The following is a 17,992-nucleotide window of genomic DNA, read 5'->3' as shown; positions in this document are numbered from 1 at the left end:
GGCCAACTGGTCAAAGAGGACGTTAAACCCTAATAGTCAGTCATGCATAGTCTTGCGACACTTAACAGCTTTTCGGAAAATGACCTGGCAGCTTCGTTGACAGTGTGTAGCGTTGCAATGCTCATCCAGTCGATTTTCCTCAGTTCGATAAGGAATTTTTCTTTGTTTAATTTGGAATAGTTAAATATTGTTCTTTTAGATGCAGGAGTTTTGTGTATGTGTTTCTTAATTGTCGCACATGGCACAGAATGGTCGCTGCAAATAGGGGGGAGAACGTTAATGCTTTGCACGATGTCTACACTCGAGGTAAGAATAAGGTCAATGCATGACGATGTTGTTTCTGTAACGCGGGTCGGAAATGTAACTAATTGTTGTAGACTGTTTAAAGTGATAATATCAAGAAGATGCTGCGACGGGTTGTTTGTAAAATCTGAATTGAAGTCACCAAGAATAATAAACATATGCTCTGAAGCGGCGACATTTTTAATTGACTGATCGATGAGTTTCCAGTATTCTACATTAGAGTTAGGCGGCCTATAAAATGTACCTATTAACAGCGTATCCTGGTTTAATCTAGTTTCAACCCATACGGCCTCAAGCTGGGGGATCAGAAGGTCATGCCTTGGTTTGCACACAAGACTGTTTTTCACGTATACTGCTACCCCGCCGTGGGGGTCGTTAGGTCTGTCTTTACGAATTGGGGGGTGATAACCTTTAAGATGAATGTCGTCGTTAGAAGTGGTCTCCGAAAGCCATGTCTCTGAGATCGTTATAATGTCGTGGATACTAGTCTCTGTTTCTATTATATCTAATTTGTTTCTGATACTTCTAGCATTTATGTGTATAACAGATAGCTCGCTAGGTTTCTTAGTTCGTGACGGTCCAGGGTTCTGGTGAATGTCGCCAGCAAGGCAGATCAGATAGCTGGCAAGGTTAATAAGTATTATATAGGAGAGGGATACGCTAACTGGTGCAATGTGGGTAAGTTGATTACGTGGTTTAATAGATTCGGCTTGTTGTGTCACATTCTTGGATGGGGCTGCCTTTCGACCGAGTAGATGCGATTTAAAGAATGTTTGGTTAGATAAACAATGGAGTAACAACGCAAGAGGACAGCCTTCTTTGCCCATAAAAAGCAATGCGAGAAAAGAGTATTTAATATTTGAAATATTCAAAAAAGTTCAATTTTTCATTGGACAGGCCGACCGCTATTGAGTGATAACCCCCGATTCTGGCCCTGTAACAGGCTAGTGATACAGACATTATGTCACAGTTTCGCTAAGGAACACAAAAGGAGCCAGAAGCGGTGGCGATCGTTCACACTGGTCTCTCGGAGGAAGTACACCGTGCACTAATAATCTAATGGTGCTGACAACAAAAAATAAATAAATGGCACGGCTGTATTCTGTGCTTTTTTTTAATCTTTTTTGTTATTTTTTTCTTTTTGCTGCTGAATCCGTTTAGCAATTTAACATGGGTGTGTCACATACGAAATAAAGAAAAATAAATCTCACTCTGTCTGCACACGAAGCAGCCAGGCTTTAAATTTTGTTTTGTGAACAAATGGAAGTATGGTCTTAGCCCGCGTACAAGCCTGAGCAGACCTGTTGTGGTAAACATGATCGATAACGCGAAAAGCGATTATATAAGGTACATTTAAATCCGCTGTCGTTATCGCGTGTCAGTGTCAACAGAGTTGTCATCATTTCTCCATTGACATCCGTGTCTGTAGCGTGGAAACCTCGCTGTCTCTATTGCCAGATCTGGGTTAAATAGAAACAAGTCGCGTAAGGCGAAAATACAACATTTAGTCAAGCTGTCGAACTCACAGAATGAAACTGAACGCAATGCAATTTTTCAGCAAGACCGTATACTCGTAGCATCGTCAGTCCACCGCTCATGGCAAAGGCAGTGAAATTAACAAGAAGAGCGGGGTAGTAGTTGGGCTGAGAAGGATAGCACGCTTTTCTTAACAATAACAATAACAATAACAGCACTTTATTGTCCATTAAAATATTACATAAAAATGGAAATTTTTCTTCGGCACACCCTGCCTGCCTGTAAACGATTATAACAATTGTATAGGACGACACACATAAAACATAAAACATAAAGGGGATACAATCAAATATGATATTGCACTATGTGAATTTACCCTCTCATATCACAGGAGTTGGGTTTCACAGCAGAATAATCACATTACAAATATTTCACACACACCTTCACATGTACACATTGTTTGTTTTTTCCCAGCCGACCAGCCTCTACGTGATGCGAGAAGAATTTAAAATGGTGACTGCAGAAGGCAGGAATGACTTTTTAAACTGGTTTTTGCGTGCCAAAGGGACCTTATAACGTTTACCTGAAGGGAGAATTTCGAAACAGGGGTTGAGAGGATGGATCGGATCACGGACAATTTTGAGAGCTTTCCGCTTAATGGCAGCTTCGTAGAGACTGGTCAGCTGTCGTTGGGGTTGCCCAACAAGCTTGCTAGCCGTCGCAACAATGCGGTGGAGTTTAGCTTTGTACCTCTCTTCGTTTTAACTTTCTGAGCGTGTTTTTAATCCAAACATATTATATCTATATGTTTTTGGAATCAGGAACCAACAAGGAATAAGATGAAAGTGTTTTTAAATTGATTTCAAAAATTTAGTTTTCATCATAATTTTTATATTTTCTAATTTTCAGAGCTTGTTTTTTAATCCAAATATACCATATTTATATGTTTTTGGAATCAGAAAATGATGAAAAATAAGATGAACGTAAATTTGGATCGTTTTATAGAAAACATATTTTTTTACAATTTTCAGATTTTTAATGACCAAAGTCATTAATTAATTTTTAAGCCACCAAGCTGAAATGCAATACCGAAGTCCGGCTTTCGTCGAAGATTGCTTGGCCAACAATTCAATCAATTTGATAGAAAAATGAGGGTGTGACAGTGCCGCCTCAACTTTTACAAAAAGCCGGATATGACGTCATAAAAGGTATTTATCGGAAAAAAGAAAAAAAAGTCCGGGGATATCATTCCCAGTAACTCTCATGTCAAATTTCATAAAGATCGGTCCAGTAGTTTGGTCTGAATCGCTCTACACACACACACGCACACACACACTCACACACACACACACACACACACACACACACACACACACACACACACACACACACACACACACACACACACATACACCACGACCCTCGTCTCGATCCCCCCTCAAAACTTGACTAAATGTAAAAAAGAACTACTAAACTTTCTTCTTTTTGTTTGAGGCATTAGAGCGTGGGAGGGATTGAATCATAGGACATTCTCTAGCAGATAAACAAAACAAGTCGCGTAAGGCGAAATTACAACATTTAGTCAAGCTGTCGAACTAACAGAATGAAACTGAACTCACTGCATTTTTACAGCAAGAGCGAAAACTCGAAGCATCGTCAGTCCACCGCTCGATGCAAAGGCAGTGAAATTGACAAGAAGAGCGGGGTAGTAGTTGCGCTGAGAAGGATAGCACGCTTTTCTTTATCTCTATTCTTTTTAACTTTCTGAGCGTGTTTTTAATCCAAACATATCACATCTATATGTTTTTGGAATCAGGAACCCACAAGGAATAAGATGAAATTGTTTTTAAATCGATTTCGGAAATTTTATTTTAATAATAATTTTTATATTTTTAATTTTCAGAGCTTGTTTTTAATCCGAATATAACATATTTATATGTTTTTGGAATCAGAAAATGATAAAGAATAAGATAAACGTAAACTTGGATCGGTTTAATAACAATTTGGTTTTTTTTTACAATTTTCCGATTTTTAATGACCAAAGTCATTAATTAATTTTTAAGCCACCAAGCTGAAATGCAATACCGAAGTCCGGCCTTCGTCGAAGATTGCTTGGCCAAAATTGCAATCAATTTGATTGAAAAATGAGGGTGTGACAGTGCCGCCTCAACTTTTACAAAAAGCCGGATATGACGTCATCAAAGGTATTTATCGAAACAAAGAAAAAAAGTCCGGGGATATCATTTTCCAGGAACTCTCATGTCAAATTTCATAAAGATCGGTCCAGTAGTTTGGCTGAATCGCTCTACACACACACACACACACACACACACACACACACACACACACACACACACACACATACACACTAACACACACACACATACACACACCACAACCCTCGTCTCGATTCCCCCCTCTACGTTAAAACATTTAGTCAAAACTTGACTAAATGTACTGAGCGTGAAAGAGGGGCGGGGGGGGGGGGGGGGCGAGGGAAGTGAATGGTGTGTGCCTGTGTGTGAGTGCGCGTGTATGCATGGGTGTGAGCATGCTTCTTCTTCTTCTTCTTCTGTTCCTGTGGGCTGAAACTCCCACGAAAAGATTAAGGGGGTTGAGGCAGGAGTGAGACGGGGGGCAAAAGAAAGCCATCCAGCTGTTCTTCAGAACATGGGGGATGGCAATATACGGTTGAGGATATGTGTGGGTGATCTAAGATCTAGGGCAGGATAGTATCCCCAAAAATAGACAGAAAAAAAGTCGAAATCAGACAAATGTAAAGTAATATTTTGTGTCACTATAACAATGCTTCAGTTCAATCAGTGATGACGTCAGTGGAGTTGTTCGCAACGCCCCCTCAAATGTGTTTTCTTTTTTTCTTTTTTTTACCGAGCTTTTTCTGTTCTGATCAGATTATTTTGTTGATGTAAAGTGTTGAAAAGTTAGTTCAAAACTTTTTTTTTTTGTTTTTACGGCGTCAGCACCATTAGATATACGTGCACTTGCAAGGTTGTCATACTTTTGTAAAAACAAAAATATTGCAAAAACAATAAAGAAAGAGATAGAAAGTAAAAGAATAGTCACACACACATACACACACACACACACACACACACACACACACACACACACACACACTCACACACATCCACACACACACAGACACACAAATAAACAGACAAGTAAAGACGAAAAAGCAAAGAAGCGGCAAAAACAAATGAACAACAGTTGACACACACCTTACATAGAGAAAAAATCAACAACAGATATACACTTTACTAGAAAAATATGTCGCACTGTGACTTACAAGAGCAACACCTTTTCTTTTCTGAAGAACTGCTGGGTTGTGTATTTCTTCGTAGATGCATATTACCGATAAAGTCTGATTAACTGATATATTCTTACAGCAGCGACGAATGGCGAGGTAATGAGGAACTGGGAGGGGGGGGGGGGGGGGGAAGGGGGGCAGATACACTGGCAGACATGTGCACACACATTTTTTTTTTATATTGAGTGTGTTAGATGCAGCTACCGAGATTTCATTCAACCTTGAAGGCTTTAAAGACAGGTACTTGTAACTTTCTGTTGGATCTAGTTATAGACAGAGGATGTGATTTTCTATGTCCATGGTTTCTGTCTACTTCATAATAACTCCAATTAACTCTTGAACAAAATGCCAATCAATCAGTCTGTCACTGATTCAACTGATCAGTCAAAACACCCAGAAAGCTTTTTTAAAACATCTATGCAATTCCCCCCCCCCCCCCCCCCCCTCCTTTTTACATTTAGTCAAGTTTTGACTCAATGTTTTAACATAGAGGGGGAATCAAGACGAGGGTCGTGGTGTGTGTGTGTGTCTGTGTGTCTGTCTGTGTGTCTGTCTGTGTGTCTGTCTGTCTGTCTGTCTGTCTGTCTGTCTGTCTGTCTGTGCGTGTGTGTGTGTAGAGCGATTCAGAGTAAACTACGGGACCGATCTTTATGAAATTTTACATGAGAGTTCCTGGGTATGATATCCCCAGATTTGTTTTGATTTTTTTCGATAAATGTCTTTTATGACGTCATATCCGGCTTTTTGTAAAAGTTGAGGCGGCACTGTCACACCTTCATTTGTCAATCAAATTGATTGAAATTTTGGCCAAGCAATCTTCGACGAAGGCCGGACTTCGGTATTGCATTTCAGCATGAAGGCTTAAAAATTAATTAATGACTTTGGTCATTAAAAATCTAAAAATTGTAATTAAAATTATTTTTTTATAAAACGATCCAAAATTACTTTTATTTTATTCTTTATCATGTTCTGATTCCAAAAACGTATAGATATGGTTATATTCGGATTAAAAACAAGCTCTGAAAATTACAAATATAAAACTTATGATTAAAATTAAATTTCCGAAATCGTCTTAAAAACAATTTCATCTTATTCCTTGTCGGTTCCTGATTCCAAAAACATATAGATATGATATGTTTGGATTAAAAACACGCTCAGAAAGTTAAAACGAAGAGAGGTACAGTAAAGCGTGCTATGCACGCAGCGCAACCGCTATGTACAGCGCTGAACAGGCTCGTCACTTTCACTGCCTTTTGCACTAGCGGCGGACTACGGTCATTGTGAAAAAAATGCAGTGCGTTCAGTTTCATTCTGTGAGTTCCACAGCTTGACTAAATGTAGTAATTTCGCCTTACGCGACTTGTTCTTTTCTCTCTTTATTTTGACCTCCATGGAATGTTGATACAGACTAAATTAATTTCCAAAATGAGGATGACATACATTTTGTCCAAATTGCTATCCCTAAAATGAACTTGGTACAAGGTGGTTTTTCTCCACACACACACACACACACACACACACGCACGCACGCACGCACGCACGCACCCACACACACACGCACACGCACATACACATACACGCACACACACACACATACACACACACACAAACAAAACTGTCTACAACGTGTTATCCTTCTCAAATATACTTTATTTGAAAGAGGTTGTACCCCCATCAAATGTTGCACAATGTGTTGTCCCTCAAAGGTTTATAAAACTTGGACAACAACCTTAATTTCGTTATTTATGGTTGCAGTTTCCGACACGGCTCGGTGCACAGGGCGGGCAAGTGGAGGGAGCCCGACTACTCGCCCGCAGTCTATCCCAACTTTCCCTGCGGTTCCGGCTACGTCGTATCACGTGACCTTCATCTGTGGCTGGTGGCCAACAAGGACGTTCTTCACTCCTTTCAGGTCAGCCCATTTCAAAGGCAATTATTGAATGAAAGGAATTATTGAATTAAATCATTTACAGAATTAAAGAAATGATTAAATTGCTTATGTTATTGAATTAACGAAAGTGTTGAATTATATTGAATCACAGAAATCGTTGAATTAATGAATTGAATTGAATTGCAAGAGAATTTGATAATCAATAGTTACAGGTGATAATGGTCATTAAAGGAGCTATCGTTCTCGTGAAAACGATCTTGTTCACTATTTCAGACCTGACAAGAATTGTACCTTGGATAAGTGCGTCCATACACTTGGACACGTACACAAAATCAACGGTCTGATCGTGACTTTTTTCAGTGCAGAGTGTTGAATTAAACTTCATAAGTGACATCTATGTCAGTCTTGGAAATTAATTCCGCAGAAAGCAGCGAGGCTGTTGGTTTTAAGCATGTGTGTAAATTGATGTATGGTTTTATCCCATGGAAACTTTTAGGTTGATCTGAGATCCTGTACATGCATAATATAGCTTCCACGAAAATTAATGTAACGTTAAACCGAAGATACTGTGTAGGCGTCCGACAACGGAGGCTTTTTGACATTCTATGCTTGTTTTTGCACGTTAGGCACGACACATTTATTCGAGCGTTCTAGAAAATCATGCTGCCATACGTTTTTATTTTGTGTGTGCTGCACTTTAGACATTACTCAGTGATTTGAGTGCTTTCAAATTGTATACATCTGTCAGTTGCTATGACACATATCGTTGTTTCTTCTTTTCTTTCTTACAAAATATTTGACAACAAACACTATGCATGTTTGATTTTGCAGGGTGAAGACGTGTCCATGGGCATTTGGTTGACCCCCTTAGCACCCACCCTCATTCACGTGAGTCGCACCTTCGTCGCTTGTTGCTTAGCTGGCTGGTTGGTTGGTTGGCTGGTTGGATGGTTAATTATTTTATTTTATTTTGTTTATTTATACTTCTTCTTTTCTATATGTTTACTTTTTATTTTTATCTCTTTGTTGTTTTGTTTTTTACTTCTGCGAGGTTTGGTTTGAATGATGAAGATGAAGGATAAAGGTTCGAGGTTCGGTTTGATGTGATTATACAACGCCAGCGTGGTAAATTCTTTCGTTGTCGGCTGTGTGTGTACTTTTGGAGTACTGTAACCTTCATAATGTTCAAAAGAAGGCACATTTACCCCGTGATAATTAAGGTAAATTAAAAGCCACAAATATCGACCTAATGCCTTGAATATCATCTTGGGACAATGCCGAATCTTTTGATGCTATTATGTGGAAAAACACCACCTCGAGACGCCCATTCATTTGTGAAGCAGGCAGAATAAAATATATATCCTCAAAGGATGGAAAGGACACAGCAAAGACATAAAATATATCCGCACGCTCTTTCTGCACTCTCATTAAAAAAAATCAATAGGCCATGTTGACATGTGATACCACGAAAGGGCACAGTAATATAGAGATATCCAAATATCTACGAGTCCTTTCTGCACTTTTCAGTAAAATTCAGTGAGCCCATGCACAAGTGGATGAAATACTACAAGTAGATAACATTGTTCATTGGCTCTATCGACGCCCGTTTTTAACCACTTGCTTCACTTTATAAGGGAAAGTCGCCAATCCCGGAACAGTCGGCTAACTTGGAACACCTCAATATGCGGTCAACGGGAAACAATTCATGAAATTTTGTTTAGCAAAAATGTCTAGTGACCCCTCCCGATGTTATTGCAAAAAGAAAAATGGCAACTGCGGCAAAACCAAAGAAGAGGTACGTTTTTTTAACTTTTCTCCCTTCTTCTTCTTATTTCTATTGTCTAGAATTCGTTTTATTACTCTTTATCTATATACGTTCACATAAAATGTTGATTGCTATTACAAACCTACATCAATGTGTTACACTATGAACGGGGAAAAAAGATTGGAAACGTCACATGTTTCAGCTAAAGTCGAAATCCATGCAGGTGCCATGCGGCTATGTTGGAACACATATAGAGGCAAACATGGAACAGTGTTCCAGCTTTGACGCATTCTGTTCCATCTTACCCTCATCAAACGATAAAGTGAACACTGGTGTTTTTAGTCCGTGGCAGGCTAATTGCCCCCTGGATAATTGTTCCCCGACAACTGCCCCCCCCCCCCTCCGGACAATTGCCCTACTAGGACAATTGCCCCCCGGACACCTGCCCCCCCACCGAGGGAGGACAACTGCCCCCCGGACACCTGCCCCCCAATTTTTTTCTCACCACTCTTCGTGCAAGTTTTTGCAAAAGCCGTTCACTTCAATAAGAGTGTGTGTGTGTGTGTGTGTGTGTGTGTGTGTGTGTGTGTGTGTGTGTGTGTGTGTGTGTGTGTGTGTGTGTGTGTGTGTGTGTGTGTGTGAGTGTGTGTGTGTGTGTGTGTGTGTGTGTGTGTGAGTGTGTTTGCTGGTGTAAATGCGGGCGTAAGTGTGGTCGTGCAAGTGTCTGTGTCGGTTTGTCTGTGTGTATGTCTGTCAGTTTGTCTTTGTCTGGGTGTTTACAGTATTTATGTGTATGTGTCTATATGTGTGTGAGTGTGTGTGTATATGTGTGTGTGTGTGTGTTTGCGCGCGCGCGCGCCGCGCGCGTGTGTGCGTGTATGTGTGTGTGTGTGTGTGTGTGTGTGTGTGTGTGTGTGTATTCAAACCAGGAAGCATTATATAGATATCGTTGAGAAAACAAATTATAGACTTCCATTACCTATGAATACCCTCTAGACAACAATACAACACTTGATAACTCGCTAAACATACAGACAAGAATGGGGTGCAATTCATTGTCACGGGGGGCAATTGTCCTAAGCGGGCAAATGTCCAGGGGGCAGTACTGTTGTCCGGGGGGCAGTACTGTTGTCCGGGGGGGGGGGGGGAGGGGGCAGTTGTCCGGGGGGCATTTAGCATAGAACCGTTTTAGTCACGTACTCAATTCTCTTTTCAGTTTTATTGTATTTTTTCCTTCTATACCTTTTATTGAATGGTTGATTGATTTGTTTTATAGTATTTTGGGACCCGGACGGTGGCTACCCGAAGAAATGGGCTGCGCGTTGTCGGCTGTCAGAAACGGGGAAATGGGTTTGCGTTGCGCATCAAGAACATTTGGTGTTCCTGTCACGACTTTTATGCTGCGAAATATCTTGGTACTGCTTCTTGTGTGGCACCAACACCCCTTTGAACATTATACAGTGCCAGCAGAATACACACGGCATTGATCACACGAGGACTGCACTTAAAGTAGAAAACAAAAGGACATTGAGTGAAAAATCGTTTCTTAGCTTCTTTTTTCATGTTTTACAAAAACAGGTTTTTTATCCGATTTGTTTAGACCTAGCCCTTATTTATATTTTTTTTCACATTTGAGGCATTAATTGTTATCAAATTTACTATTTCTTTGGTAAAAATCCAATGTTATGTGGAAAAACAGACATTTAAATAAGATGGCTAAATCAAAATGTTATGACGTATGAATTTATCTTGTGTGTGTGGCAATGTGTAATTGTGTGCGTGTGATTGAGAGTGTGTGGGTGTATATATGTGTGTGTGAGACACAGACAGAGCTAGAAAGAGAGTCAGTGTGTTTTTGCATGTGTTCCGAGTTTGACAACACAGTGTTCCACTTTACACACCCATGCGTCCAACCTGGAACAAATGCAGAAATTTTTATAATGCTCAGTTTGATGAGTTGTGTGACTTTTATTTTATCTTATGTTGTTCGTTTGTTTACTGATAGAGTCTAGTATGTGACAATATAAAAAACGCTTTGCAATAATAATTTTTTTGTCTGGTACGGCTGTTTCTCCTTAACTGTTCCAGGTTTAGCGACATTCCCATATGATAAACTGTCCATAGATCGTCGTTCTCCCGAACTAACTCCTTAGTATGTCAACTGGCGAGAAAAGAGGATTTTGGGAGACCTTTCATGCGCCTTTCGGCGATTGGTCAATGCATTTCGTATCAATAATGTCGGTCTCGCTTGAAATTATCGCTACTTGATATTGCTTTCCAAACTGATACGAAGTGACCGGGAGCGTAGGGTCAGTTACTGAAGCCCCGAACAGTGAGATATGGAGAACAGTACACGAACGGAGAGACTCAGAAACTAGAGTCACTGAGTCGTCGCCACGTTCGAGAACTCAAGTGTAATATTTGAAGTTAAAATCTCCCTCGACTACAGTTCGACTAAATAGCTCAGTCGGTAGAGTCCTCGATTGACGGTGTGATCCCGGGTTCGATTCGCTTCGAAGGCAATTTTATTTTTATTTTTTTTCTGAACTCGTAATTCTTGTATTTTATTCATTTGCTTCATTCCAAACGGTTTTCAACTTTTTCTTGTTTTCTTAACTCTATGTACTTGTATTTTTTTCATTTTGATTTATCCTAAAGATTTTGAGTCGTGTATTAAAAATCGAATATAGTGCATGAGTGCCATTGAACAGCTTTCCCACAATCCCGTATTCTATTTTTAGTCATGGATATTCCCAAGGAAAGGTCAAAGAGCATATTATGTATCATCGCGTGTCGACTGCTGGTAAAAGTACTTAGCTGCTTCTATCATGATAGGCTTCTGGTGAGCCCTGTTGTATTATGGTTATTATTGTTGCTTTATTTAAAAGAGGGATGAGGGAGGGGGTGGTGGAAGGGATGCTTTTAAAGCCTTTAGTGTGAATACAATTACTTTGACGTGTCTGTTCTACATTTTTGACATTCTTTTGCACTGTCAAGTGGAGGGGGGGGGGCACATCTGTCAAGTCCACTTTTGTCACCCTCAACATTGTCAAACTACAATTCCTCCTAATGGATTTTTGCTGTTGTTTCGATCTATTGTTTGGAGTGTATGGAGGCGGGGTAGTGGTTTACGTATGGATGCTAAAGAAAATCATAGCTTTGGGTGTGCGTGCCGAAGTATCTCCGAATAATGTCTGTCAGTCATGAATCTTGGATCATTTCCGGCTACCAACGTCCTTTAATGGAATCTCCCATCCGCACTCTTCGTCTGAGGTGGGGAGGTTGGAGGATGAGGAAAGCGGTAATGGGGATGGAGGATGGGAATAACTTTACGAAACTATTGCTTTAGGCGCGTATCTTTCACGACATCTGTCGGGTTTTAGGGGGGGGGGGGGTTTCTATCTTTTTTGGCGGCTGCTGTTGTCCTTTAGTTATATGCCACCGTCTGTCATTGACTCTCATCTTCTGGGACGGTGGGGGGGGGGGGGGGGGGCAGGTGGTTATGTTAGGTGCGGATAGTAGTAAAAGCAATCATACATCTTTTTGTATGTGCGTTCCGAAGTTTCCCTGGGTTTGTAGATTGGGGATAACAACATGTGCGTTCCGAAGTTTCCCTGGGTTTGTAGATTGGGGATAACAACATAGATAATATTACTGTATATGTGCGTGTCGAAGCACCTCTGAGGAATTATGTCAGTCATTCACCTTGAAAATCGGTCCGGTTCCATTATCCTATAGGGAAATTCTGTCACCTTGTCGCACCGGCACTCTTCTTTTGTTGTAGGGGTGGGGATGGGAGGTTTGGAGTGTGGGGAGGGGTGTGAAAATACACAATCAAAAAACAAGAAAGGTAGGTTGTTGGAACGTTTGTTATTGACAAACAAACAACAATACATTCACAGATATTTCGACCCAACGGTCTTTTAAGTGAACAGACAAACAAATATTCACACAAAACTTATCTTGATAGAATCAGTTTTCGTCCACTCGTCAGGAAGCCGAGCGAATGAATACAAAAATACACATTATTTATAATTACTTTGTGTGTTTATGTCAAAGCACCTCTGAGAATGTCTGTCAGGTGTTTGTTTATCTGTGTACGGTTTTTTTTGGCTTCTGCATCGTCTTTGAGAGAATGTATCCCGTCGGCTCTTTGTAGCCCCCGGCGATTTATAGGCCGGCTATACTTAGGTTTCGCTCTTGTGGAAGTTTGGAAGTCTAGTTGATTGTCGACTGGGGACTGGGGACTGTATCTCTGGTTTCTTATGGGGTGGAGAGGTTTTTGGTTGGGAGTCGGGGATAGTGGGTGGTAGTTGGGGGCAGAGGGAGAAATTGTACGGTATATGCATTATTGTTTTGTGTGTGTGTGTGTGTGTGTGTGTGTGTGTGTGTGTGTGTGTGTGTGTGTGTGTGTGTGTGTGTGTGTGTGTGTGTGTGTGTGTTCCGAAGTATCTCAAGGGTTGTAGTGGGTTGTAAATTGGAAATAAAAACATGGAAAAATATTGCTTAAAATGTGCGTGTCGATTTTTATTTACCCCCGAGTATGTGTGTCTGTCATGAATGTTGACAGTTTTCGCGGCTGCCATCGTCCTTCGTGGAATCTGTGTCACCTTCTCTCAACTGCTTTTTCTGGGATGAGGAGGTAGGGGTATCGCAGGTGGTACATAGTAAGCAACATTATACATTATTTCCGTTATATTTTCGTGCCGTAGCGCCGATGAGGATATCTGTCAGTCAAGAATTTAGAACATTGTTTTCGGCTACCGTCGTCCTTTGGGGAATCTGTGTCATCTTTTCCTACAGGCACGCTTCTACTACTCCGGATAGCATACTACCGCCACAAGCGAAAACCAGGAAGTATCCAGCGGTTCCTTTCCTTCCACCTTTTGCCCACCCACCCACCCACCCCTCCAAACACACACACATGCGCACTCACGCACGCACGCACGCACGCACGCACACACACACACACGCACGCACGCACGCACACACACGCACACACACACACACAAACACTCACACACACACACGTCCGCCCCCACTCCCCTACTTCTCCTTTTGTTGCTACCGTTTTCCCGTATCAGTTACGACGGCATACTATGGCCAAATGTGATAGTCATCAAGACAACCACCGTCTTTATTTCTGCGATTAATGCAACTTACAGAATTGCAGAATAAGACATATCTCGCAAGTTGATTTCAATTAACTTTTAACACAAGTGTGCTGTTGGGAACGTAACGTTTTCGGTTATTTTAAATAATGTTGACGTTTTGTTGAATGCCGCCGGTAAAAGGAATCCTGCTTTTGGTCCATTCTGTATGGCAGCACACTAGCGCCAAAACTCTTCGCTTTCATTATCTTGAAATGATATCGGTATTTTTGTAATGTTCCTTGTTACTTTTAATTGGGATTACAAAGATCATTTTATCCTCACAATATACGAACTCCGGAAATAACTCTGTGGGGTTTGTATGGGTTGAAAAAAGTGAATTCTCTTCCTTTTACGGCGGCAAGTTTTCCACACGTGCTCCTTGTCCACGTGTTTCAGACACACCCCTCACTCGTGGTGGAATATAATGTCACGTGGGAATTTTTGCCTCAATAAAAGCAAGAGTATTCACTCTTCCACAAACCATACAAAACGACAGAGTTATTTCCGAGCATCGTCTATTATCACTATTGGCGCTAGTATGCAGCCATACGAGTCTCCCGTGGGAACGTCTGCGTCATCCGTCTGTGACACTTGCAATGTAAAACGGAGTCACAAAGTTTCTCAACTTTTGACATTTTATTTCACTTTATATATACTTTTCTTCCTTTCCTTTCCCCGTTTTCTCGTCGCACGTACCTGAACAATTGCCAGCAACTGTCAACTATAAGTGTGTGTATTGTCTAAAGCTGAACGTCAGTGTTAATAACGTACTTGCTAACGCCAGTCGAGCAACAACAACACATATTATAGACTTTGCGGGGAGAACGACCAAATACTCCGTATAAGAACCGAGACAAAGGTAACGTTATTTGTCTCTTCTCACTCTGCCAGTGTATCATCTAATTTGGCGATTCCAGTTTGTCGCGCGGCGACCGTTCCGTGGGACCAAAAACGTGTATTAACCCGGTGTGACACAACATTTTTACTCCACGAATAATTGACCCCGGAGTAAAACTTTCGTACACTTGTCGTGCGAGGAAAGAACTCCCCAAGGAACGAAAAAATTTCTCCTTCCACGAAATTTTTACTCCCCAATTGTTTTACTTCCAGTAAAAATCTCGTACGCGAAAATGAGATGCGAGCGAAGGGATAATGCCAATACGTGATCTCGCACAAACGAATGTCGCGCTACCCCTCCCTCCAACCCTTCCACCACCAGGACTAACAGAGGGGACAGGGGAGTAAAAGTTGCGTACACCTTGCGTGGGCAGTAAATTGCTCGTGTAAGGGTGGAGCAATTCATTCGTTATTTATTCTTCAGGGGAGTAACATTTTCGTACAAAATGTTTACTCGGTACACCTGTCGTGGGGAGTAATTTTCTCGTGTTATTGGGGGATGGGGGGGGGGAGGAGTTTTTTCTTAAAAGGAGTAAAATGTTTGTACGAAACTTTTACTCAGGAGTAAAAATCTCGTGGGAGTAATTGTCTCGTGTTACACCGGCAGTCTCAGTCTACGTCACAATGTCATACGAGTATACGGTCATTTTCCCCGCAACCTCTGTCTAGAATATCAGAGAGGTTATGGTTGGGGCAAAGGGCAGACACGTGTAGGACACTTTAAGACAGTATTTTGCTGCAGTGTTTTGTTTTTATATAAAACTACACTACTCACACAAAGTCAAGGAACACTTTTTATATTACGCAATACACCAAAACCAGTCAAGACACAATGATGATCGTTCGCACATATTTAATTTCATTATTCGACAGTTTGAATACAAAACAATCAAAGCGATGAATGGACAAATCCATTTTTGGCAAATTTTTTAAACACAGCAGGGATAATTTTCAAAAGTCACCAAATTTTCAAAGTTCATTCGACTGTGAAAATTACGAAAACAAAGTCAATAATGAGTGCTGCCTCCACGATTTGCCAGGCACTCAGTGCAGCGATGTCTCATGGACTCGACAAGCCTCCTCAGGTTAGCCTGGGGTGCAGCCTGCCACTCTGCTTGAAGGAATCCCCAGAGCTGTTGCAGGTTTTGTGGTGGAGGGTGGTTGTCGTGCACTCGGCGCTCCAGTGCATCCCAAAAGTTCTCAATAGGGTTCAGATCCGGACTACAGGATGACCAGTCCATCCTGACAACCCCTGCTTGCTGGAGAAAGGCGTTTACCAGCCGAGCACGGTGCGGCGTGGTGTTGTCATCCATGTAAACGGAGTGGGCTCCAATCTGCTGTAATGTGGGTACAGCAAAACGGCGAAGGATCTCGTCCCTGTAGCGCTGGGCGTTCAGTCTGCCTTGCATGAGGTAGAGGGGGGTTCTGTGATGGGCAGAGATCCCACCCCATACCATGATGGAACCCCCACCATGGGCAGTCACCTGCTGAATGCAGTCATCGTTGTAGCGCTCCCCCTGTCGCCTCCACACGCGCACACGGCCGTCGTTGTGTTCCAGGCTGTACCTTGACTCATCAGTGAAGAGGACCACAGCCCACTGCTGACGTGTCCAGCCAATGTGACGCCTGGACAAAACTCTGCGAGCTCTCTTGTGGACGAGGGTCACCTTAGGGCGCTTGGATGGACGACGGGCGTGGTACTCGGCAGCATGCAGGCGGTTGCAAACAGTCTGTGTGCTGACGTTGGTGTTGGTAGCAGCCCGTGATTGCCTTCTGATACGGTTTGCAGTGAAAGTTCGCACTGTCTGGGCCTGTCTTGTGATGAAACGATCTTCTCTTGCTGTGGTCTTTCGTCTGCCTGGGCGAGGCCTGTCTTGAACTAGATCAGTAGCCTGGAAGCGCTGTCGCAGTCTTGTGATGACGGAGGGGAACACCAGAAGCCTTCTGGCAATCTCCCGTACGCCAACACCGTCTTGGAACCACCCTATGGCTCTTCCTCTGTCCAGCAGGCTTAACTTCTGTCGTCCGACCATCGTGATGTTGTGCCCTGGTCCGCCCAGGCCCTGGCTTTTATTGAGTAACCAGTGACCAGTGTTCACAGTCAAAGCATCAAGCTTCCACGTGCAGTGCATCATTTTGTCAGAAACACGCTATAGAAAAAATGGTGAGTCAGCATAAAACGGTAACATTTTCCAACTTTTCACCAATTTTCAACGCTCAGCCACTGACGCCCAAGTAGCACGTGCAGCACGCAGCACACCAAGCCTGTACAACAAAGGTAGGAGTCCACTCTGTGCGTGTGTGTAAGATCAGCGTTGTAGCTTGCAAAGTTTTGACAATAGCATCGATTTGCAAAAACACATGAAAATGAAGGGTGTTCCCTAACTTTTTGTGAGTAGTTTAGCATATCCATTACTTCGCAGGAATAAGAAATTTTAAAAAAGTGTGGAGAAAGGGAGGGGAGGTGGTGACAGTTTTTCAGTTTTTATTTAGTTCGGGCATTTAAGTGTCGCGAGGCCATCTCACTTTTACTTACTAAATTTCAGAGTACAAAGAGCGCATACATACATACATAGATGCGCCCCTGTTGGGTGGTTTGTTTTTTATGAGAACGCGGACTTTTGGGCATTTTCCAACACTGTTGCCTTCTATTATGACGTAAATGGCCTTGACGTCATTGAGATATGTCCTTGATGCAAAGTATCACTAGGTCATCTGCTGTTGGTTGAACTGCTGTCAGAAAACAAGGTACACGTGTGTTACGCGTGATTGTTCTGAAAAGTGACTATTACATGATTGTTCTGAAAGTCTACTATTTATTTCATCGTAAACATGTAAGCCCTCATACGTGATTGTTCTGAAAGCTTACTAATTTACATGATTGTTCTGAAACTCTACTAAAGGTAAACTTGCTTCACCCGTGAAATGTTGTCAGATATGGAACAATATGTATACCCCAGCCCAACGAAGTTGGAGGGGGGTATACTGGATTCACTTTGTCCATTTGTCTGTGTGTATGTCTGTATGTATATGGAACAATATTTTGATACAATGATACTAAATCTTTAGTGATATTGATATTTATACCCCAGCCCGATGAAGTTGGAGGGGGTATACTGGATTCACTTTGTCCATCTGCCTGTGTGTATGTCTGTATGTAAATGGAACAATATTTTGAT

General features: G+C 41.8%; 1 protein-coding gene across 1 annotated transcript in view; it reads left to right on the top strand.

Annotated features, from left to right (window-relative positions):
- LOC138953540 (UDP-GalNAc:beta-1,3-N-acetylgalactosaminyltransferase 2-like) overlaps positions 1-17,992 on the top strand; it is a 468,189-nt gene that overhangs the window by 441,224 nt on the left and 8,973 nt on the right. Inside the window, exons 11-12 of the mRNA XM_070325379.1 lie at positions 6,863-7,019; positions 7,830-7,886. Coding sequence (XP_070181480.1) covers positions 6,863-7,019; positions 7,830-7,886 — 214 coding nt within the window. The remainder of the gene's footprint in view (positions 1-6,862; positions 7,020-7,829; positions 7,887-17,992) is intronic.

This window comes from Littorina saxatilis, linkage group LG17, assembly GCF_037325665.1.
Source record: "Littorina saxatilis isolate snail1 linkage group LG17, US_GU_Lsax_2.0, whole genome shotgun sequence".
NCBI lineage: Eukaryota > Metazoa > Mollusca > Gastropoda > Littorinimorpha > Littorinidae > Littorina > Littorina saxatilis.
This window is presented reverse-complemented; position numbering and strand designations above follow the sequence as displayed.